Source organism: Pararge aegeria, chromosome 12, assembly GCF_905163445.1.
Source record: "Pararge aegeria chromosome 12, ilParAegt1.1, whole genome shotgun sequence".
Lineage (NCBI taxonomy): Eukaryota > Metazoa > Arthropoda > Insecta > Lepidoptera > Nymphalidae > Pararge > Pararge aegeria.
Window position 1 is genome coordinate 5,158,462 of NC_053191.1, and position 26,188 is coordinate 5,184,649.

The following is a 26,188-nucleotide window of genomic DNA, read 5'->3' on the forward strand; positions in this document are numbered from 1 at the left end:
CAACTAGATGGCGCTGACTGTACGAAATTGAAGATAAAATGCAACGACTAAACACGAAATTTGTGATTCATATATTCAGTTTGCTTTTTGAGTGTCCTTTTCAAATGACCTAGCAAAGTATACCTTAATATATCGAAGACTTCAAATATCATTAACCTTTAAATATTCAAAATATTTTGAATATTTAAAGCCCATCAAGGGCTTGCAATATATTGAAGGCAGTTATTATTTGCTAAGTAATTTGACAAGGACGCTCCGAAATTTGGGTAAATATTTAATACTTAGCCAAATTTCTGCACAAAAATCATGTGTGTTTTGTAACAACATAAAAATGTTTCCCAGTAGGTAATATAGTTTAATTAATTATGTGATAACTTACGTGCATAACATATTAATAGCTGAACTTGTTAATGCATTAATTTGTATAAAAATCACATAATGAAAGCACGAGAGATATTAATTTACACATACGCGGCGGAGATATAATATTTATTTATCTACATTAAAAAAAAACCCGTATTGATATAAATTTTTTGTTATATTTTTATTACAAGTATTTTTCTTCCTAATTGTTAAGTCTTATTTACGTAACAAAATGAATGTAATTTAAAGGTTCGCAATAATTTTAACTGCCCAGTTGGTATCGCGCTTAGCATGTCGAATAATTAGATATTGGGATTTTTTGTTAACATTTAACATTTTTCTTAAGGATCGCCAATATAGCCAAATTAATTTTAGCCTTTAATGGCTTATATCGATAAATCGTCTTAACAACTGAAACACTGAAAGCATTTTTCAAATCGGACCAATAGTTCCTGAGAATAGCGCGTTCAAGCAAACAAATAAACAAACTCTTCAGCTATTAGTATAAGATTTTTGGTATTAATAAAAGGAACACGTAGGTAAGTTAACTAACTAGTAACTAGATAACTTGTTAAACAACTATATATATATATATATATATCCGAAGATGCTTCCACCTGCAGTGTTGACTGTTGTTTATAGCACCAATAAAGCCATATCCAGATACGCCGGATGCACCTACAGAGTACGTTCATTAGGGACTTCAAATTTATTGTGATACTAGCATAAATAGTGCTTCGGAGATAGTACTGGTTATGCATAGCGACTTTTTTATCGTGTTACCTATAAAGGCTGCTTCTTGAAACTTTCCGATGTAAAGTATCTCTGGAACTCTTCAAAGTGCGTTCAGTTTACTATACAGTAACAAGAAATCGAAAATAAACGGAAAATTATATTAAACGGCATATTATTACACTTGCATACACAAAATGCAATAATGTTATTCAATAATTTATTCTGCAGGTAATACGGTACCTATTAATTTGCTTTATGAGCAATAAAATATCTGAATTAAAAAGCCAGAATCGCCGTGCCGTGTTAGAAAATAGTTGGACACAAACTGGAACCAGTATTTTTGTATGGAAGTTTCCACATCGGATAACTTTCAATAGATGGCGTTCTTTAGATCGTATTAAAGCAGAAGCGGTGATAGCCGATTGGGAGTGCGACTCAGTTTCGGGGGGCCGAATATGAATCCCAGCAGACATCTCTAACTTTCGTAAGTTATGTGCGGTTGCAATTTAAATATCTCTTGCTTCAACGGTGAAGGAAAACATGTGACGAAACCTGCATGTTTGAGAGTTCTCCATAATTTTTTCAAAGGTGTGTGGAGTCCACCAATCCGCATTGTGCCAGCGTGGTGGACTGTATTGGGCGGTAATGGGTTGATATGATATGAGATGATGAAGGCAGCAAAAAGTTCTCCGAGTAATCTAGCTCTAAGTAAACAAATATTTGAAGCATTGGAATTGTCACTTCGGAATATTTTTTATAGATGTCGCTCTTTCGATCGTATCAAGGTTGTAAGTACGCGGCGATCCTATAACATAGAACTAAATACAAAAATAAATATTGAAAGAGAGAAAAGTAATAAGATATGAACACTGACTTAAGGCGAAAAGGTAAAAAAAACCCATAGATATTTAAATGCAGTGCAATAAACTGTACCATCTTCAGATAAAACCGGTATGCCCTGGCCGCAAGGTTAATACTGCCAATATTCCAAATGAATTTAAAAACTGGATTTACAGGTGTAACACCCGCTAACTATACTAAAGAGGAATTTTGTTAATATGACAACCAGTTTTCGTGATAGAAGCAAACAAATGTTTAATATGTAGACAACATCATCATCATATTAAGCTCTTACTAGCCCACTACAGGGTACGGGTCTCCTACCGCAATGAGATGGGGTTAAGGCCGTAGTCCACCACGCTGGCTCATTCCAGATCGGTGGACTCCACACACCTTTGAGAACATTATTGAGAACTCTCAGGCATAGAGGTTTCCTCAAGATGTTTTCCTTTACCGTTGAAGCAAGTGATATTTCGATTGCTTAGAACGCATATAACTTAGAAAGCGGTGCGTGCTGCGATTCGAACTCGGCCCTCCGAAAGTTAAGTCGGAGTCCTAACCACCGCTTATAATATGTAGTATCGCAATAAAAAATAAATAAGCGTTGATGGTAAAGTGAAGTGGTTACTAAAAATGACGATAGCCTAGCCGAGTGGTTAAGACTTCATCCCTCTTTCGGGGGGGGGGGGGGGGGGGACCCACGTCGATCCCATTTATTTAGGAGTTACGTGCGTTTTAAGCAATTGAATTCCACTTGCTTTAAAGTTCCGCGTTTCCGGTCAGGTTACCGCACTCCTTAAAAGGTCTCAATAATGTTCTCAAAAGGAGGAAAGTCGTGGAAAGTCCATTAATCCACACTTGACGTGGTTGACTACAGCCCAAAATTCACCTTTCTCACTCTGAACGTTTTATCTGTGCCTTGCAGTAATATCGGTTATGGGTACTACCATACTAATCCCTTCTAATATTATAAATGTCAATGTAAGTTCGTTTGTTACGCTTTCACGCAAAAACTTCTAAACCGATCCTCATGAAACTTTGTACACATATTCTTGGAAGTGTTAGAAGTATGAAGGATACTTTTTATCCCGACATTAAGCTCGGTTCCTTTTGGAGAGGGGATGAGTATTTCACGATTTTACACCATAATACCGACAAATTATTGCCAATTGAGTGTTTCATTTTGCCAAAACTGTGGTTGGAGATAGAGGACAAAACTCCTCAGGCGGACAGCGGCTTAGCGATACTGAATACACTAACATTTTTAGATTTACAACTAAAATTAATACCACATCAAAAAACAAAATCAAACGCGGACGAAGTCACGGGCAACAGCTAGTATTTAATAATATCAATTAATAGGCAGAATTGGATATAAGAACATAAATCTCCTAATTAGGACCTTTCTGGGTTGTATTTAAATGTATTTTAGATGCGATGTAATTCAAACTATGCGAATAAAATTTATCATAGGACGATTCGAAACAAACGGTTCCCGCAGGGTGAATACGTATCTCACGACAGGCTAACGACAGGCGTAAATCTTGCAATCTTTTCTGTCAAACGTACTTTTGTATGTTTTTTGTATATGAATGACGTTTGACAGCAATGATCGCTAGATTTACACCTGTCGCTAGCCTGTACTTTGTTGTGGATAACATGAACCCGAAACTAGGAAAATCGCGGGGCCAGCTATACTATCTTCAAAAATCTTTAACTATTCACCACGACGCTTGGAGATCTGTACGTGCTAATTAGTTTTCCACTATACGTTGGTATTTAACCGTAAACAGATACGGGTAATTTGATAAATAGCGTATTCACTTTATCAACTTCACACGGAGCACGTAAATCTGTATAACTTATCGCTGTCGCGATCTCAAGAGATCTCATTTCAATTTTAAGACCTGGCTTTGTCACGGTAGCGACATCTTTATACGTTACTAGCGGTCCCTCGCGACTTCGTCCGCCTTAAAAGATATATGCTGTCGTGGGTTTTTTTTTACATCTTTTAAAAGGGAACATCTTTGTCGTACATGATTTTATCGGAAGCTCTCAAAAGGAAAAAGAAACCCCATATTGAATTATTCTTCATTGGTGCAATGCTGCTATTGCTCTTAGCGTGATGGTATGTAGCCTAAAACTTTTCTCGATAAATGGTCTATCCACCACTGAAATAATTTTTCAAATCGGACCAGTAGTTCCTGATATCATCGAGTCCAAGTTCAGCTTTACATATTTATTTTAAGGCTTTATAAGATACGAGAAATTGTATGAAGTTTTTCACAAACTTCTAGTAGTTCCTCATCACCATTAAAAATCCATTAGCAGCTCACCACAGGGCACGGGTCTCCCTCTCAGAATGAGAAGGGCTCAGGCCGTGATCCACACGCTGGCCAAGTGCGATTTTGTAGACTTCACACACCTTTGAGAACGTCATGGAAAATTCACTGACATGCAGGTTTCCTCACGATGTTTTCCTTCACCGTTAAAGCAAGTGATAATTTGATTTTATAATAACGTTTAACGCGTAAAATTATTAATATTTTAAATATTGACAAAAGTTACATTATAAGCTACTTAGACCGTCCATAGGTACTTTTTGTTTGTGTATTACTAACTGTAATCATGTTGCCAAATTAAATCATTTTTTTTTCATTTACTAACCTTAGTTTCGAGTTTTTCAGTCTCGTTCTTGTAATGAGTTCGTTCGCCTTCAACTTTATCCAACTTCGAGCGCATTGTCTCCAGCTCGTCCTATAACAAAAGAAAACAACAGTTTGAGTAAACGGTATCGGATAGAAGCAGGCGTTACTTTGCGGAAATCCATGATATACCATCCATGATATATTATCCATGATATTATCCATGATATATCCATGATATGACGGCCGACTGACGCAGTCGGCAGCGACCCTGCTTTCTGAGTCCAAGGCCGTGGGTTCGATTCCCACAACTGGAAAATGTTTATGTGATGAATGTTTATGAATGTTTATGTCTGGGTGTTTATCTGTATATTATAAATATGTATTTATGTATATTCATGAGTCATCTTAGTACCCATAACACAAGCTACGCTTACTTTGGAGCAAGATGGCGATATTTTGTCGTAGTATATTTATTTATTTATATTAGGTTGGGGAAAAAGTTTCTTCGCAAAAGTTTAATTTTAAGAAAATTCAAAACATTTTTTAATACAGGATATTTACATTTAAGTATGTACCATTTTGTTCGATAACTTTTGCCGTCTTGTAGGTAGGGACATAATCCCATTGCTATAGAAATGTTGGGGCTTCTAATAAAAAAAAACGCGACAAGAAGTTTTGGCAGTCCTCTCGTGATGTTAACCTGACACTACATGTCAGGACTAATAAAAAAAAAATAAAATGTCTGTCTTAATTTTTGCTGAGTGGCTAAATATGTGTGAGGTCTAGCGTTATCATGATGAAAAACCACACCCCTTCTGTTTATTAATTTCGGCCGCTTTTTCTCAACTTCTGCCTTTAATCTCATCAGTTATTCGCAGTAGAGTTCAGAATCGATGGCGGTTTAGCTAAATTAAGCTTAATTTTGACTTAACAATGAATAATTGTTGACTTAATAGTTATTCATTGTAAAGTCATCTCCTGAGGATGCTCCGGTTTGCGACATGACACGTGCGTAGTACATTGCCGAAGATCTGTTTGGTGTGGAGTATTAGGAGTGAAGAAATTATAAATTACACCATACAGATTCACCTGCTTTTCGCGGAGTATAGCAAATTAAGCTTAATTTTCATAATGAGTAAAGGGTTACATATTACTTCATATATAATAAATAAATAAATATATTACGACAATTCACGCATTGCCATCTAGCCCCAAAGAGGCGTAGCTTGTGTTATGGGTACTAAGCTAACTAATGCATAATTTATGAATAATATACATAAATACTTATAATAAACCGCAGCATCCTCAGGAGGTGTGAAGGATTCATTGTAAAGTCAACATCCCCAAAAGATTTATCCATTCCCCTTGGAGAAAACGGTATCCTGGCCGTGCTAAATGACGATGTGAGATGGTGATAACAAAAAGGACACTCGGATAAGTTTCCTATGGCTGAGACTCGTTGGTTTAGTTTTAAATTAGCGAATGTAGTTGTCGCAAACATCTCGCTACCATGTACACATGTTTTTTGTTACTTAGGTACACAACAAAAGCGCCATCTGGGTCATATTTGTTTAAAAAAATATTTGATTTTGACTTTGACTTTGGCTTTGTTTGGATTAACTAGACTATAAGAACGAAACAGTTGCTCGAGTCTTTACGTATATGGTTATTTAAATATTCATTCCATTGCTACACACAGGCCACGTATCTCATAGGAGATAAGGTTTTAGAGCCCATCATGCTCCCCCAATGCGGGTTGGTGGGCATTACCGACTTTCATCACATGTAAGTGATAGGATAAGGGCTGGTACTAAAAACTCTTTAACAGAAAAGCACTAGGAATTTTCGGCCCGACCCGGGATTAGAACCTAGGGCATCGTGATCCGTAGTTGAACAAGGTAACCACTTGACCAACGAGGCAGTTACTGAAAGATTCATCATCATAATCATCATCATATCAACCCATTATCGGCTCATTACAGGCACGGGTCTCATACCACAAACAGGAGGAGTTAAGTATAAGGGTCGTAGTCCACCACGCTGGCCCAGTGCAGATTGGTGGACTCCACACACCTTTGAGATCATTATGAAGAACTCTTAGACATGCAGGTTTCCTTGCGACGTTTTCTTCCACCATTGAAGCAAGTTCGAAGTGCTTGCTGAGATTCGAACTCGGCCACCCGAAAATGAAGTCGAGCTCCTACCCACTGGGCTATAACCGCTTATATTCAAAGATTACATAGACAAAATTATACTGGCTAAGAAAGCTACACGGAGTAATGTAAATGATGTACATCGCGATGGTCACTGGTGCGAGTCGAATCGCGTGCCTCTCTTGTTATTCAATAACCGTATAGGTAGATCAGGTATTTGATCGAAGCATTAGTAATTTGAGACAGATAGCTCATCTGTATAATGGAAGATTGAGATCTCAATGATCACTAATTTTGCCAGTTTCTTTAATAGGGCCTGTCTCCCTAGTCTCGAACATGTATTTGATTTACTTAAAAGTTCTTCTAAAGTCAGTCTTTAAGAAAATAAAGATCTTTTGGACTTGATGAATCGTACTTATTGTCTCAGAAAGAGCATAGATAAATTAAATAAAAACGACATTTTTAATCATTAACGTAAAATTGACACAAGCCTTTATGAAGAAACACGCAAACCAAAAAATATTAGAGCCCTGTGGTTTAAGGGCTATCATGAAACAAATGTACTAACATCGAGACAGAAAAACAAAAATTACTTCGACTTTAACATTTTTAAACTCAACTCTCTAATTTGCATAGGCAGCTAGCTGAGCTAAGCTTATACGCAAGTGTTTTTTATGGAATAGAAGTTTACCTAACCTTAGATTGAAAGCTTCTATTTCATAAAGAAACACTCCCAAAAAAACTGTGGGATTCTCTATTAATCATTACATTTTTACATTTATTGACAGCCGACTGGCGCAGTGGGCAGCGCCCCTGCTTTCTGAGTCCGAGGCCGTGGGTCCGATTCCCACAACTGGAAAATGTTTGTGTGATGAACATGAATGTTTTTCAGTTATGGTTTATCTGTATATTAAAAGTATTTATTTATATTAATCATAAAAATATTCTTCAGTCGTCTTAGCACCCATGTCACAAGCTACGCATACTTTGGGGCTAGATGGCGATGTGTGTATTGTCGTAGTATATTTATTTATTCATATTTATAAATAGAGAATTCCACAGTTTAGAAATGTGTTATTTTCTTCACATTTGGTCAAATACATTTGGCACTCTTATTTTGCCTTCAAAAGAAAGTCTTTGATAGTGAACAAAAGACAAACGCTATACGCCAAAAAGCACGGTTTACATCGCTATAATTGTCCATATTTCTGTCAGTCTTAAAAATTAAGATGTATTATCAAAGCGGTAATGGTCCAGTCGAAAGGACTCCGAATACACTTTCGTCGAGCAGAGTTCGAATACTAGCACGCACCTCTAACTTTTCTAAGTTATGTGTTATTACCGCGTTTGATCTTGGTCCGTCAATTATTATTATGAAAATAGAACAACACTTCGCATTGCGTACTAGGAGTTCTTCCTACTTTAGTGTCGCCTTGTGTCAGTCAACCTAAGAGTTAGGTGTTAAGCCTAACGTGCCTATAATCACACGGCAAGAATAAGCATAGATGAAGGACTTCCCCGGACGAGCTCTGTCCCAAAAAGCTCTGCAGCTAATAAGCCTTGAATCATTTGAGAACATAAGAAGGGGTTCCGTACATTCTGGTGAGGCCGCGGTGGGAGTATTGTTCAATGGAAGGAGGAAGGTACATGCGAGCGCTGCGCCCCTAACTCTAATGCAAATGGGTGAAACGCGGCCGAAGTAGAGCGGAACAGCTGTCTGAATAGCGATCATCAGAATATGTATTATGTATTCAAGCATTTACTTATCGAGGGGACGGCTACCATAGATAGCCACGCGTATACGAATAATAAAAAAAATTGGAAATTCAATGAAAAAATATTTAAAAATACAAGAAAAAATGTTACTGCGATAATTAATCATTAGTGCTATCTATTAATTATTATGTCTTGAATAATGATAAATTTGACTTTAACTTTGACTGTATAGGTAGGTGGTATATTTATTTTAATGACAAAAATTTAAAGAAACTCCTTTTGTGCTTTCGGTTTCGGCACGGATAACATAACCAGGAGATTTTTTTTTATCTCCCGATTATATCCACTAACAAGTGATAAAATGAACTGATACTCTTCCCAAAACCAAAACCCGGGTAAAGGAGAAGTTTACCCCACGTAATAGTACACACTCACAGGGAGATGATAAACATTTTGTCCTTGTCCCGCGGAGAAAATGTATTCTAACCATGCTAGTAGATACAGTGGTCTTTTTTAAATCCCGTGATGTTCTAAGAATTTTCTGATCCGTTCCGCTGCCGTCCTGACGTGATTGAGTAACAAACAAAAATATATAAATAATAAATAAATATACGACGACAATACACACATCGCCATCTAGCCCCAAAGTATGCGTAGCTTGTGACATGGGTGCTAAGACGACTGAAGAAGATTTTTATGATTAATATAAATAAATACTTTTAATATAAATATAAACACCCATGGCCTTGGACTCAGAAAGCAGGGTCGCTGCCCACTGCGCTATTCGGCTGCCAATCAAAACATCTAGAAATTAGTTAGAATTAAGTAATACAATACAACAAGTATTACTATCAAAAAATTATTAAAAGTGGTTCGCTTCGGAGCTAAGCTGAAACGCTTCGCTCGGTCAATGAACTGCGGGCTTAACGATTCTGATATGTATGATTCTCGGTGGCACACCGATAGCGCGATTTAAACGATTACTAGCGCCATCTAGTTCCTAATGAGGCAATTATTTTACTCCAATAAGTGTCTCGTTTCGCATTCGCTATTCCAGTACGGCTAACATGCGCGCCACGAGATAATTTTCTCTACGCGTTACTCGTGTTTTTCGATAGAGATTGATGAGATAATGCGTAGACATGACTCTGGCGTGGTGTGTATCCTAGCTCTACAGGTACCCTGTGCCAAACAGCTTTTAATACGAATATAGATAGTAAACAAACAAACAGATATACTTTCGCAATATTAAAATCCTATATCCTACACGATATACGATATATTATATTCTTGTTTTGAAAAGCCTACTTAAATTAGTAAATAAAGATTTTTTGCTCTTATAACTTGTGTAGGGCTAAATAATTGATTGGGGCACTATTTAAACTTAACTTTTAACTATGAGATGCAAAATTAATAAATTATCAGGTACTATTAGTGCAAAATAAGCTACCTACTACTGAATATTGAACTATGTTCCGTATTCTACAAGTTAAGGGTCATAATATGACTGAGGGACATTTAAACAGGCAGAAAGTGTTTTTTTTTAGTCATAGTTCTATCTTGAAATCTTAAAATGGGCATTGAAATCACACGTTCTGAAGTTTACACAATTTCTCTCTGCTATCTCTAGTATTAAAAAAAAAACTAGACTATAACACAGTGATTTTCTTCAAAATATAGGTTAAACATTGTATAAGTAAAACGCTCCTTTCCGGGAAGAGAAAATCTCGTGGAAAGCGCTTTTAAATTCTACGCTTAATTGTCGCACGGAGGCCGCTAAAGAGAAACTTGAACAAGAGCAATTTCCTATTCGATACTCACTTAGTAACTTGACACGAGCACCGTAAGCGGTGTGATGTAAGCGATGACACTGTTATGTGGTTTGCACCCACAAATACGCAGTTACGAGTACGTTAAGAAGGATCATTTCGAGTATGCAAATAAATAGTTTATCTATTTATTTCTTTATACTCTTTATTTGTACATTAAATCATTCAGAAAAACAAAAAACTAGAAGAACCACTTAAAAAATGTAGTAGGATACAAGAGGCGGCCTTATCGCTAAGTAGCGATATATATCTTTATCTATATCAAAAATAAAACTGAACAGTTTTTTTTTATCGTTTCAACGCACTTTAACTACAACTACCAGCCGGCTCAAATTTTGTTTTGCTATTGATAATCCAATTTTTGATGAATATAATAGAATTTATAAATGCTTATATTTTCACCCACATGTGGTGTTAAACAGGGGTCAAAGATTTGTATGAAACACCGCAATTAATTTCAGAACTCAGGAAATCAGTTCGATTTTAAAATCTTTTTGTATTTGATAGCCTATAAGTACCTACATGACGAAGCCCGTCGGTCGATATGACGCGGTGGGTTAGAGTATATTGTGTAGATAGCGGAAGAAAGATTATAATTATGTGAAAAGCTTCTCAGTAGTCGTACGACACCAGAACATCCATAAAAGATGCTTCACAAATCACAACTTCTGAGCTGTTCTACTGAACACCAGATGAATTTCAAAATGGTGGTTTTTTTATGATGTTTTCTTTAGCTTTTATTCCCTTAAAATTAGACCTCTACTTCCATCTCAATTCTCACCTGGCAAAGTGACGATGCATTCTAAAATGGTAGCTCGCATACCTGTTAAGTAACCCTAATCTGCTTCTACGCGGTATCATAACGGACGGCGGCACGTCCTTGTCAGTAAGGTAAGTAACCCGCAACCATAGCCTTCCAATAGACAAAGATGAGATGTAGAGAAAGAAAAACACCAAACGCAACAATGTAGACCTACTTACCTACCTACTGCTCATCAGAATGCCTAGCCTTGCTATTGTGGTCCATAGAACAATTTCAATATTGAACAAAAAAAAAAGAACAGTATAACACGAGTAAGCTCCACGCTCGCTGAACGCCATATTTGTCAGACAATAACTTTTTTACTGGGCGTCCTTATTCTGGGAAGATCTTCACCGTGGGAACTCACGCCCGTTACGAACAACTATAAATATAGAATGCATTAAGTTTTTTATGCAATAAACAGTTATTTCCAACCCTGATCTAATTAACTGATTCGTTTCTAGCTCGTTATGGAATATGCAGCTGCGTAAAGCTGAACGGTAAGTTTTTTCACAGTAATACAAGTAATACGTTTACTCCAGACGGTCGCAGTACGATGTTATATTGTTGTAAGTTGTTTGAGCTGTTTTTTGAGTTGCATTTGTATTTATAAACTTAAATTACTTTATTCTATCTAGGGGCTTACTACCGTCGCTTGGATCAATAATATTTATAAACTAGCTGACCCGCGCAACTTCGTCTGCACCGAATCGGTTATTACAGGTTTCAATATCTTAAAAAAACCTAGAAACAAATTGCAACGCTACCAGGTCCAGAAACTTATTGTTTATCGAGATAAAAAGTATCCTACATGTTGAACCGTAATACCAGCTACCAGTATACCAAATTGTATTTAAATCCGTTCAGTAGTTTTCACGTGATGCCCCGACAGACAGACAGACGGACAGACAAAAATTAAATAAGAACCTTTTTTGGGCTCAGTATCGGTCAGGACGGGTCTCCCCTCCTACAATGAGAAGGGTTTAAGGCCGTAGTGAACCACGCTGACCCACTGCGGATTGGTAAACTCCACACCTTGGAAAACTTTATGAAGAACTCTTAAGCATGCCGGTTTCCTCTCGATGTTTTGCTTCACTGTTGAAGAACGCATATAACTTTGAAGAGTCAGAGGTGCGTGCTAGGATTCGAACTCGGCCCTCCGAAAGTGTATTCCCTTATGTCATCAAGAAAAGCTCTAAAGTAATACTGCTTTAAGCAGCCGTAAGTTGTCTAGACTCCTAGCAACTAGCATCTTATACGGCTTAATCGTGGTATGAAAAAGATATGTTATTTAGAGGAGGTAAAATACAATCTCATTTGTAATCAATTTGATCTTCATGAAAAACTTTTTTATTTTCGAACACATTTACGGTTCCAAAATATGTTTACCTTTTAGGCTTTTAAAAATGCGAAAGTAAATCGGTTTGTTTGTTTATTACCTATTTTACTGGACTGCTCTTGATGATATTTGGCCGAGGGATAGTTCGCATCCTAAAGACGAAAATAGAATACTTTATATAAGTGGCTCCATGTGACGTTCACGGGAAAAAACGTTTCCTACGTATGTACACAATGATTTGTCTTTGATGCGTGCATCTTAGTATATGTATATTCATATTCAAAAAGAGAAAAATAAATACTTCTATCGAAGGCAAGACTGGTCACCATAAACTAAGAACTGCCTATATAAGGCCATCATAATTAGAATAGGTTTCAATGACCGACAATGTATCCTAAGTAGATATGAACAGAAACCTCTGCGTCGTTGTCGTCGAAAACGACATCCTCGTTTTCTGACGTCATCCGTTCTGTCCTAAGTTACCTACGCTAAGTGCAATAACTTAGGTTAAATTTCCGACATTAAATAATAGTATTATCAACCTCTCCATATCTAAAATTATCTAGATCATTTTAAGTACGAGTAGGTAAATCATAAACCACTGTCCTGTTGGGCTAGGATGCGCACCACGAGAGAATTATGTCTAACTTTTATCTCGTCGATCTCTATAGAAACAATACGAGTAACGGGTAGAGATAACTAATCTTGATAAGAAAAAACAAATAATAATATTTCAGATTTCGGATCAGTGAGGCTTCAAAACCAAGTCAAGAATTGCACTTTTCATAAGGACGACAACGTTGGTTCCGTGTTTGTCATCCACACTTACGAAGGCGTTCGGACTGAACCCTCGTACAAAAGGCCAAACTGTCCCTTTTTCACACTAGGCCGAGATCCGAGACTCACAGAAAACTTAATTTGTGAATTTTAGTTCGACGACTCCAAAATTCAATCAAAAATTGAAAAATGAAACTTAGCATACCTACTGAAATCCAATCCATTTATATCATGATCTCAAGGTGTTTATCCGCTTCATGGTTCATTCGAAAGTAACTCACAAAATAGGTTTCGATTCAATAATATAGTTTGCAATATAACTTGAGGTGATGATAGTATCGACGCGATTCCAGTCTAATGTTAATAGCAGTCTAGATTAGAAGTCAAAACCGGGTCAACTCAATTATGGGGAAATTATGGTATAGCTTTCCAACCGTACCTACTCGACTCGGTTATCAGGCTTGACTTGGTGCCCATGTACGGAGACACTCATAAATGTTGCTTAGTAATTATATCATTAGCACCTAAATTAAAACTTTTCTCACGATGTATATATATACGCGATTTATAATAGAAGAGAAAAAGAAGAAAGCGATAGTTGTTCTTTGAAACACTGCAAATATTAAGGAGTCTGCAACAACACCTATCTATAACACATTCGCCCGAAGTGTGTGTTCAAATTTGTTTACAGTAATAACAATTTGTTTAAAGAAATTGAAATAATGTAAATTTGCCAATTTAAAATAAAAAGTGTGTGTAATTATGTACACGCGTTAGAAGTCAAAGATAAAAATCTTTTCAAAAATTTTATTTTCGCCTTTCTACGGTTGTAGAAAAAACGACACCAGCAATAAAAAACAGGTATTTAATACATCGAAAGTTTTATTATATACTATCTAGTTAAATAAAGTTTATTTAAAAATCACAAAAAATATTTCTACATAATCACTGACGTAGGTCGGTGTACATAATTGAAGAAATGTACATAATAAACGTAATTAAATTTGGAATACTAATAGACTCATTACAGGACAACCAAGTTTTCTGCAACATTAAAATTTGAGATTTTTGCACAATTGAATCAATTAAATCACCGGAATGAGCCAACTGTCAAACCTTATAGCAAACTTCAGGGTGTCGGTTTTTTGTGACGGCGTGCGCGCGGATCGTAAAAATTACCTCCTTTAATTTTTCCCTAACGCGACAAAAGTATAACTTCAAAAAAACCACTTTAAAATCCACCATGTGTATAATAAGAAAAAAAAAATCCTTAGTACGCGGTTTTGGAAGTTAGGTGTCATGGGTCTCGTCTTCTGTTTTCCTCGACTTTAAAATACACAGTAGCTTACACAGGGTGTTCGACTAAGATAAGCAATACCAGATTATACAAAAATGGAACAATTTTTCTCAAAACTTAGAATAGCGCTTTACTCGTACTAGAAGTATTTTAGTACATAGTTATTACGTTTCATCAGGCATAATAGTGGTCAAGAGCAAGACTAGATCGTATAAAAACAAAATCTAACATGCAAGCGGTGATAGCCCAGTGGTTAGGCCATCGGCTTCACTGCCGGGGGGAGCGAGTTCGAATCCCAGCACGCACCTCTAACTTTTCTAAGTTACGTGCGTTTAAGTAATCAAAATATAACTTGCTTTGACGGTAAAGGAAAACATCGTGAACCTGCATGCCTGAGAGTTCTCCATAATGTTCTCAAAGTCCAACAAACTCCACTGAGCCAGCGTGGTGGACTACGGCGCTTCCCCTCTGAACCCTTCTCATCTTGGGTGGTGACCCGTGCCCTCTAGTGGGCCGGCAATGAGTTGATGATGATTAAACACCCTGTGCACACAAATGGGCATAAGTAAAACGTCGCCTAACCATAAAGAAAAAAAACGTGTTTGAACGATTCAAAAAGTTTTTATTGATTAAAAGATTGTCTGACAGATAGAGAAGATAAGGGGAAGAGCTAGCGGTAAAAGCTTTTCTTTTTAAAAGCGTTAAATCAACAAACATAAAATTCACGAAAGTGTAAAAATAATTTGATATTTTCTCTGGTTTATGATATGGAAAGTTTGAAATTATTTGCTAAAGTTAACACCCAATTAATATATAACGATTAAATTTCGCTCTCTATAATTATGTTTTGTGGTGTGTCGAATCGATAATCGCTCGAATTAATTTCGTATACCTGTCGAAGTGAAATTGTAGCGGGAAATTACATAACATATTCATAGTAATTAGACCAAAAACTATTAGCATATTTTTTGATTATATGAAACTAGCTGTCGTTCGAGACTTGCCTCCTGACTTGTTATGTTTGTGTAAGCTCTAAGTTACAAGCCTTTTAAGTAATAAAAATATCACTTGCTTCACGGTGAAGGAAAACATCATGGCGAGACCTGTATGCCTGAGGCTGAGAGTTCTCCATAACGTTCTCAAAATAAAAATAAATAAAATATAATACGACAATACACACATAACCATCTAGCTCCAAAGTAACGCCGTAGCTTGTGTTATGGGTACTAAGATGACGGATGAATTTTTTTTTTTTTTTTTTTCTTACAATCAGTAGATAGGTACTGAGGTGACTTGATGTCCTGAAACTCCATTAAGTTTGTATGGACATTGCACAATCCTCTCATGTTATACAAAATATTTTTATGAATCATATACAAAAATACTTATAAAAAAAAGATAAACACCCAGACATTGAAAAACATTCCTGCTCATCACACAAACATTTTCCAGTTGTGGGAATCGAACCCACGGCCATTGACTCAGAAAGCAGGGTCGCTGCCCACTGCGCCAATCGGCTGTCGAAGTAATAGATAAGCAAGTATTAATATACTGCGTTATTACCCCTTGGATTACGTGTTTCCTTGGACACTTGCTGTTTTCCGAATTCCCACGACTACAATAACTATATGAGCAAATAACTTTACTATCAATTTTATTCTGGGTTGATTCGCGGGCAAAATACAGTAGATACTTAATATTAATGACAGACCAATACGCTATGGACTTTCTTTCGTCATCGGAAGTCGCAATAAAACACCTACTAAATTATCACGATACTTGCGCGCGAAAGACTGCCGGGGTTGAAGGCATTGCCCGTACAATTTCGCATTGCGTTAAAACACAATTAAAAGAATTGAAACTACGTTGCCAACCTTTCATTAAGGTTATTCCTACTGACGGCCGATTGGCGCAGTGGGCAGTGACCCTACTTTCTTCGTCCAAGGCTGCGGGTTCGATTCTCACAATTGGCAAAATGTTTGTGTGATGAACATCAATGTTTTTCAGTGATCGTGTATCTATCTTTATATTATAAGTATTTGTGTATCATAATTTTCACCAACCCATTGCCGGCCCACTACACAGCACGGGTCCACTCCCACAATGTCTAAAAAAATCTGAGTTACTCCCTAGTCGCGCCTAAAGAAGTTTTACTCCAATACAACCCGCTAAAATCAAGTTTGTACTTAACCTATTTATATTTAACGAGTTGTACACAATTCCCTATCTCACTCGCGTGGATAGATTTATCGTGCGCAGTGAAATGTTTTATGACATTTTTAATGAACGACGGCTTTTTTTATCTGTTATTTTAAATGCCGACATGTGGTTATCACTTTGGAGATAGGGTAGAGATGACCTTTGAATTGGGGTTTTCTACTTTTACTGATTTACAGTCTAGTTAAATTAAATATAGCGGTGATAGCCCAGTGAGTAGGACTTTTACTTTTTTATTTTTGCGTAGTGGAAAAGCTTTACTGCTACCTCTGACCCTTGGGCAGGACGGAGGTTCAGTGGGACTCTCCCCTTTAGGGGTATACGCGAATTTAAAACCACCACAGTTGGCTTTGTTAGAGGCCCGGGGTACCCGTTGTATCTCCTGGACGAGGTAAGACTTCGACTTCACTTTCGGGGGGCCAAGTTCGAATTCCAACACGCACCTCTGACTTTTCAAAGTTATGTGCTTTTTACCAATTAAATATCACTTGCTTAAACGGTGATGGAAAACATCGTGGGTACCTGCATGCCTGAGAGTTTTCCATAATGTTCTCAAAGGTGTGTGGAGTCCACTAATCCGCACTGGGCCAGCGTGGTGGACTTCAGCATTAACACCTTCTCATTGTGACTACAAGGCACGGGTTTCCTACCCGTGCTCTGTAGTGGGCCAGTAATGGGTTTATGATGATGAAAATATTTATGATTTTATATATTAATGGAGGGAGAGAGAAGAAGAACTGTTTTCCTGGGATAAGTAGAGTACGTACGTTCTTAAAAATAGATCTATGTCAAAAATGATGTTAAACAAACCCACTTTCGCGTTAATAATATTAGTAAGAATTATACGTTAGAACCTCAGGACCACTACGTATCCTTCTTAGTTAGACACCATTAAGGCATCGCACATGCGTTTTTTGCATCGCATACTTTTACATTCTTGTCACGAGCGTCACATATCGCATAATTCATGGAAATAAAGAAAATATCCAATATCTTCGTAAAAGCATTACGCTACGTAAGGTGCTCAACCAAGCGGAAATCCGATCGTTGATCACACGTCATTTAATTCTACTATATTGTTGTTGTGATGAATAAAGAAGTTTATACCTACATTTTTTTTAATAATTATAATTAACGAGCTAAGCATGTGACCTACCTGATGGTTGGGGCCGAGGAGGGTTCGGGCCGGTGCTGTGGATTTTTAATTTAGATGGCGGTAGGATTTGCATATGCGGATGAGATCCGACACAGCCGGAAAGAGATCAGGAGCAGGACTGTCAGTTTTACGTGCTCTCGGAGGCACGGGGGTGAATCATCTCCAATTTCCAAACTCCGGGCTGATACTAAGAATTACCCGATAGAAAAAATTAATACCACTATTTTGTCTCACACGGGAATCAAACTCAGGACTTCATGATGTGCAATCGCAGATGCACATCACGAACTACTAGACCAACGAGGCAGTTATTTTATTAATCAAAACATGAAATAACCTCATATGTAAATTTAAGTGTGATGCGAGTAAGATATAAGGCCTCATTATGTCACCAACAGCCTTTATAACGCTTGTGGCAAGGCCTACTTATCGGAACATTTGATCGAAACATCAATATTAACGTCGGATTTGTCTTTCACTTCACACACCCGTAAAGAAGGTTTATCTAAAACCGTAAGCGAGAGCTCTTAAATAAGATAACATTTAAACACCTGCATGAAGTATTTTGGTTAGTTACCACTGATACCTAGAGAGAGATGCAAGATTGATCTTATTTCTGTATGGTAATCTTTTTCTTTACAAAAAAAACAACCGGTTCATTACTGTTTAGTGTACTTAACACTCGATTTAAGAATATAGAAAAAAAAACATTTCAATTTTGTTTACATTAACAAAAAATAAATAAGTATATTATAAAGTTATAATTGTTTGAAAATCGTTAATTGCAATTGATAACCTACTTGAGGAAGGATATAAGCAGTGGCGTGCACTTCATACATGCAACGAAGCACTGCCTATCCTAAAAAAATACCTCATTCGTAAAGTACGAGGATTTTTCCATTTTCTGCCAAGTTATTAAACTATGCTTCCCTGGTCTAAAACCTCGTGCGCACCTCTGGATATAAGCTACTTAATAAATAAATAAATAATATATACTACGTCAATACACACATAGCCATCTAGCCCCAAAGTAAGCGTAGCTTGTGTTATAGGTACTAAGATAACTGATGAATATTTTTATGAATAAATTACATAAATACTTGTAATATACAAATAAACACCCAGACACTTAAAAACATTCATATTCATCACACAAACATTTTCCAGTTGTGGGAATCGAACCCACAGCCTTGACGCAGAAAGCAGGGTGCAGGACGCTGCCCACTGCGCCAATCGGCCGTCAAGATATTGCTACAATTAGCCCTTGACTGTCCTCATCATCATATCAACCCATTACTGGCCCACTAATGGGCACGGGTCTCCCACAATGAGAAGGGGTTAGGATATTGTTTATTGTAATAAGGTTGATTTTAGCTTGCAGGTTGTGTGGATTGTTTAAAAGAAAATACGTATGCACTTTCTCAAGGTTTAATTGCGACTGGTTATTAGTATTTCATATAATTTAGTTGACACACACATTGATTGTTCTTCGAACACGCATTGCGCGGTGCTAGGTGTTCTCTGTACTCCTATAGAACACCTAGATAGCGTAGAAGCTTGGACTCTAACAGAGATCATGTCCAGGAAACTCGAAGCGTTCGAGATGTGGGTGTACAGAAATATGTTAAGAATATCTTGGACAGATCGTGTACGGAATAGCACTGTATTGCAGAGAATGTGTAAGGTTACAGAGGTATTCCTAACCATTAAAAGAAGAAAGAATATTATGGTCATGTGATGCGGAACACTAAAACGTATGAACTTCTTCATACAAGGTGAAGAGGCAGGCAGAAGAAGGCCTGGCCGGAGAAGAATATCATGGCTCTAAAACTTACGACAGTGGTTTGGAAAGAGCAACAAATCATTATTTAGAGCAGCAGTGTCAAAGTAGAGATAACCCTAACGATTGCCAACCTTCGTAAGGAGACGGCACACTAAGGAGAAGAGAATTTTGGGATTGCTATTATTGTGTGCGCTGTGTATGTATAACCGGAGAATAATAATAATAATAGTTTTTATTTGCTTAAAAGTACAATGTTTTTTCTAAAATTACGCTGGACACCTAAACTGGGATATCCCGTGTCTTGGGGGTCAGTGTCTTGTTAATGTTTGCCGTGTTAGCTGAAAGTTTGCAAGAAGACAAGTTAGTTGTACGTTTATATATTAGTAACAACAAAGAGACATACTCTCTGTCACAAATTTAGTTTATAGCCTGATTTGACTCAACAGATATATTAGTCGTATTAGATACAAGAAGGTCTAAGAACTCTCAAGATGCAACTCAATAAACGCACGTGGGTGTGTCTTGAGGCGGCCTAAACTAAACTGACTGAGACATTAGGGCTCCATTAACCTTAACCATATCCTGCCGATTCGCAACCGTCGGACACTTTAACTGCACAATCTAGCCACTTGTTATCTGTTGGCGTAATATAGTGAGACCATTTCGACATCGTAATTTCGTATAAATGAAGATTTGTAAGATAGGAGGCCTATTTAGACCAAACTCAATGATGATTACCTTCTAATTGGTACTGAGAATAAAATTGATTAATTTAGTGACATTACACACAGGGGAAAGCGGTGAGAGGGGAACTACTTCGACTTCACTTGCGGGGGGGCCGAGTTCGAATCCCAGCACGCACCTCTAGCTTTTCTAAGTTATGTGTGTATTAAGCAATTAAAATATCACTTCTGTTCTGGTCTAGTCTATTCTATTCTGTTCTATTCGTTTCTCTTCTGGTATATTCCATTCCATTCTATTCTGTTATGTTATATTCTGTTCTGTTCTGTTCTGTTCTACTCTATTATATTTATGATTAATACATTTTATAAATGTAAAATTAGATTTTTGATACAAAGTCTTAGTTAGGTCAAAATATTATGTTAGTGAGGTCACCTAATTTAATAAAATTATTGTACCATCTACTCTATTACCTATTGACCTATTGAGTTATTCATAAAATAACAATTACCAATGCACATTACAAATGTTTACGTTCGTAACGTGTTTACTTTTCTTTTCTGTTCTATTCTGTTTTATTCTATTCTATTCTGTTAAGTTCTGTTCTGTTCTATTGTGTTCTGGTCTATTCAGATAAGAATAGAATACTATTCTGATCTGTTCTATTCTATTATGTGTTTTTTTGTTCTGTTCTATTTTTAATGTTCTTTTCTGTTCTATTCTATTCTATTCTTTTCTCGTGCATTGTAGTGGGCCGGTAATGTGTTGATATGATGATGATGTAAGACGATATAAAACTCCCAGTGTATTCGTGTAGGGCCACTTTGTTCACAAGATTAGAGCCGGAAACAGTGCTTTAAGATGTGAGATAAACTGTCTATGTTAAACCAGTTTCGCTAATTAATTGATGTGAGGTCCGAAGTAAACATATTATTAATGTAATAAATTGCACGCGTTAGACATGTCTGGCGGCATAAGATGGATTTATAACTGTTCTACCACTATAACCTGTTAAACGACCTCCCCGGTGAGCGCCTTGGTTCCTAGAAGAAGGTCTCGGGTTTGATCCCCGACAGGATCGATTTGGGAATTTCTAATTTCTACATTATCTCCGGTCTGGTCTGGAGGTTTCGGCCGACGCTGGAAACCGATTAGGGGTATGGCTTCAATATATAAGGTAAGTCCGTTTCGCTGCATCTTCATTTACCAGCAGGTGAGATTGCAGTCAAGGGCTGACTTGTAGGAAAATGAAAAAAAAAAATGTAATCCCTAAACTCTGTGTCACCTATTTTTGAAGCAGGCTAAGCAGCTCGATGTATGGCAGTTACAACAAACCCGTACCGCTTCGTTTACACGGCATCGTACAACAAATCGCTTGACGGCACGTATTTGTCGTAATGTTAAACTAGCCCCGGCCGAAGCCTCTCACCAGACTAGACCAGTGAAAATTTAGGAATTATAAATTCCCAAAGTACCCCAGCCGAGGATCGAAGGCCCCCTTCCACTCTTACACCACAGGGCTCAGCACAGCGAGGTCGTAAAAACCATCTTACAACCCAACTAAACAAGTTATTATGTAACGAAGTCATTTGCATAATCCGTCTCGTCAAATAATTAGTATTTCCTGAAGACAAAAGCAATTTTCCTGTAAAAAAAGACGTCATCGCCTATAACAATGACTTATTACGAGACAGCGATCAAATGATCACTCTTCCTACTATTATACGAGCATGATCACGTTGATTATGCACTTTGATCTCGGGTCAATGACCTCGGTTTTAAATTCTCCAGCAAAAGCAGGAAGTCGTAGCAGATGAACGAAACTCGGCCGCGAGATAACCTCTGGATAAGGTTTGGAATACGAAATTATCGACGCTATATGGCGAAATCGATATTTGTTACTTTTATTTTTTGTTGGTTGTAGTTTAAAATTGAAATCATTATATTTTGAGACTTCGACGATCGTGAATAAAGTTTTTTATAATTTGCTATATTATTATTAGCTTACTTGGCTAAAGCGCTCAGGCCGTGACTGCCAGAGAGTAGCAGGTTCAAATTTATAAAAGTTCATTTTGAATCTTGTATTTGTAGTTGAGTAAATTTCTATTTAATGTTTAAGTTAATTTGTTGTAGTTTTCGTCTTATAGTAGTCGGGAAATCTCTGAGAAAATTGTCGTAAATTCTGCCGTCTTTTATAGATTGTTACTTTATGATTTCTCACCATGGGAAACATTTGTGAACGTTTAAATGGTTGTACTAACATAATTTTTCTCTTTCTAAGCTTTCCGATGACTTATGGGCGCGAACCTCCTTTTAATAGAGTTGCTAGTAAAATGTACAGCTATCACATGACATTTATAACAACCGGAATCGCCTTACGAGTTGCCAACGCAATTTTTGATAATCTAGACTGGACTCTTCAAAGCCTAATTGATTCCACCCAAGACAAGAATTCAACCCCCAAATGACCGGTAGTCGAACATCCTGATCACAGCAACAAAAAGGTATTGCATAATACCACGACGCTGCTCGCTTATCTACTGTTTACCGACATCCGCGGCGCATGACGACATTCCGTCTACGACCTGCGTCGTCTCGTTCAAGACCAAAGAAAAAACCCGTTGAGAAAGTGCAATCGTAATTATTATTGGGAACTTGTACGGGCGGTCATGCGGTGTTCTGTCTTTACTTTTATTATCATTAGGGTTGCCATAACTTTTCGGAAACAATACGGGACAATATGGATGTCGAGTTTTGCCCATTGGAGGAGAAAACCTCCAATGGGCAAAACTCGACATCCATCTGTTCAATTACACCATCTAATAAGTTCGCATTTCTAATGAAGAAAGCTAATTCTGCCAACTGCGATATTTGTGGTACATAGATGATGTACTGGTGGAATGTAGCAGATACAATTTGAAGAGACTAGATATTATGCGGAAGTACAACATTAACAGATTGGTCGTACGTAACAAGCCTTTTATCTCAACCGACCAAAGAAGGTTTCAGGTCTGTTGTTGAGACATTTTTGCGTAGGCAGCAATAACAGATTGTATCCGTTACATTTCTCTTATAGTAGGTTTTATTGTAATAATTAAGATTTTTGTTATTTACCTAGTTACTTAAAGGATGATAGGGCTGGCATATCCGTGTTGGATAAAAGTCCCAAATAAATAAAGAATAAAAAAAAACCATATAAACATAGCAAGTGTAAGTGATCTCAATCGTATCAAAGTATCGAAAAAAATACTCTAAATTATTGAATCAAAGTTTTTTAATTTTATTTATTATTTGCTGTTAGTTGATAAACGACACAAAACCGAAGCATGTATTTATACAAGACGATTTCGACAACGAGACAAAATATACAGTGACAGTCCCGTGCCTATATAAGGTACGTATGGCAACTCTAATTTTACTGACGTTTTTTACCTTTGATAGTCGGGTTAACATACGCACCTGAGATTGCATCTACATTCATATTATACAATGTACATTATAAGTAAATTTCTTTTCCTTTACTTTGAATGAACTGATTTTTATAACCGACTTCAAAAAATAGGTTATAACATTTCAGTATAACTCCGATATAGACAAATTAGCAAAATCCATTTTTCCGGTGAAGAGTCACGGAGGCAAACAACAAAACTCATAAAAAATTGCAGCAAAACAACCGTGATGAACATTAATGTTTTCCAGTGTCGGAGTTTCATCTGTATATAATAAGCTTTGATGTACTTATATTATTTTTATATATATTCATCAGTTATCTCAGTACCCATAAAATAAGCTGCACTTACTTTATATACACTTAATATATTTATTTATACTAGCTGACCTGCGCAATTTCGTCTGCACCAAATCGGTTACTTACGGGTGTAATATCTTTTAAAACCTAGAACCAAATGTCAGCGCCACCTACCGGGTTCGGTTTTATTTCCAAACTATATTATATTTCTTTACACGTCGTAACTTGTTGCCTTTCCGGAACCTCTACACTAACACCTAAACTTTATGGTATGGCATTTAAGTTCAAATTGTCTTTAAAGTTACGAATCGTTTGTATGGGAGTATAGAAAAGTGTTGTTTTTAGCCCTTTTTAGGCAATTTAAAAAAAAATCCTCTATGTAAAAACCATCTTCGTACTCGAAGGAATACTCTATTAAATGAATTAGCGAAATCGGTTCAGCTGCTCCAAGATTTGCGCTTAGCAACACATTCAGCGATTCATTTTTATATTTTGGATTTATTTAAGTGGCAATAACATTACTATATGGTATGTATTACCTGCGCCTGCTTGAGTCGATGCTCCGTGCGGTGTACCGCCAGAAGAGGGGTGACTCGCACCAGCAGCCGCCACCATGGCCAGTCGCGCACCGCCAAGAACGCGCGTACGTTGCGTTGGACGCACCTAGTATTGATAATGATTAGAGCCATAGAGGGACAACACTGCTTGATAACACATATGTCCCGTTTGCCCTGGACACCATGAGTCTATGGAGTTAAATGTGGTGATAGCTTAGTGGCTTCGGCTTATTTTTTGGGGCACAGATTTCTCCCCCCAGCACCACCACAACTTTGATTTTTGTGCATTTTTATTTCAATCGATTAAATATCACATGTTTTAACGGTGAAGGAAAATATCGTGAAGAAACTTGCATGACTGAGAGTTCTCCATAATTTTCTCGAAGGCGTGTTAAATCCACTAATTCGTATTTGGCCTGCGTGTCGGACCACGGACTAAACCCTTCTCATTATGTGAGAAGACCAGTGCCATGTAGTGGGCAGGTAATGGTTTGAGATGATAATGGAGTCTAAGTGCCAGAAAATTCGCATCGGTGGCTCCTCTGGTGCTGCAGATGTTTATGGGTGGCGGTCTTCACTTATCATCAGGTGACCCACTTGCCCTTTAGCTCGCTATTAATATAAAAAAAAAAATCTAACGAGTTTAAATTCTAACGAATAAACTAATGTTTTGAGCAAAACCTGGTATATGCGAGAATGTGGGTCATCGCCTAAGTATAAAAAGAGCAATACTAAGCAAAGCATGCGAAGAACACGTCTGACAAGGTATCGCTTTGTGTCCATCAACCTGAAGCGAAGGTGTTAAGCATCACAAGCCTGTAATTATACCGGCTACGACGCTCTCCAGGCCGAAACAAGCGATGCAGCTTTGCGGCAGAAATAAGCATGGCGGTAGCACTCACTCAGATCAGCTCTGTCACAAAAAGCTCTAGGTACTACTACCACGGTCCGATATAATTTTTTTCCCCATATTTCCTAGTACCGGGGAACCAGGAGCAAATAGGAGCGAGTCGGAGAGTTATTGGGAACCTTTAAACAATAATAAAAGCTTGTTCCACTCACCTCGCCGCAGTGTGTTGTGTGCGCAGGCGCTGGGCACGGCGCCGCGCAAGCAGCCCGCGCGCCCTCGCCTGCAGTCGTACCAGTACGCGAGCCAGCGCGGCGTCGCGGCGCGCGTCGAGTTCGCCAACCACGCCGCCGCGGAACATGATCTGTAACAATAAGACATACCCAAATAAATAAACAGTTTATTTAGTGGGTTTTTTATTCGACTACAAGTTGGCCAAAGATTATAAACTAAGATTTCTTAAATATAGTTTAACGATTCCGACTGAGTCCCTTCGAAATATCGACCAATCCCAAAATATTATAGTGGGTATGTACCCGTTGAACTATGTATAAGTTGGCCCTTGAATGCAATCTCAACTGTAATTTGTACAGTACCATAATCAGTGGCGTGCATACTGGGTATGCACTAAGCGAGCAGATGATATATAATGGAGAAATTCTCCAGTGGGTACAGGAGTTTTAATATTTAATATTTTATA

The 26,188-nt window shown here is 37.4% G+C and overlaps 1 protein-coding gene across 6 annotated transcripts in view; it reads right to left on the reverse strand.

Annotated features, from left to right (window-relative positions):
- The window catches only part of LOC120627972 (unconventional myosin-XVIIIa), a 281,655-nt gene that overhangs the window by 31,858 nt on the left and 223,609 nt on the right, over positions 1-26,188 (reverse strand). For all 6 annotated transcript variants that reach the window (XM_039896116.1, XM_039896114.1, XM_039896115.1 and 3 more), the window contains 3 exons: positions 25,704-25,852; positions 24,624-24,747; positions 4,606-4,695 (listed from right to left, as the gene is read on the reverse strand). In XM_039896116.1, coding sequence (XP_039752050.1) covers positions 4,606-4,695; positions 24,624-24,747; positions 25,704-25,852 — 363 coding nt within the window. The remainder of the gene's footprint in view (positions 1-4,605; positions 4,696-24,623; positions 24,748-25,703; positions 25,853-26,188) is intronic.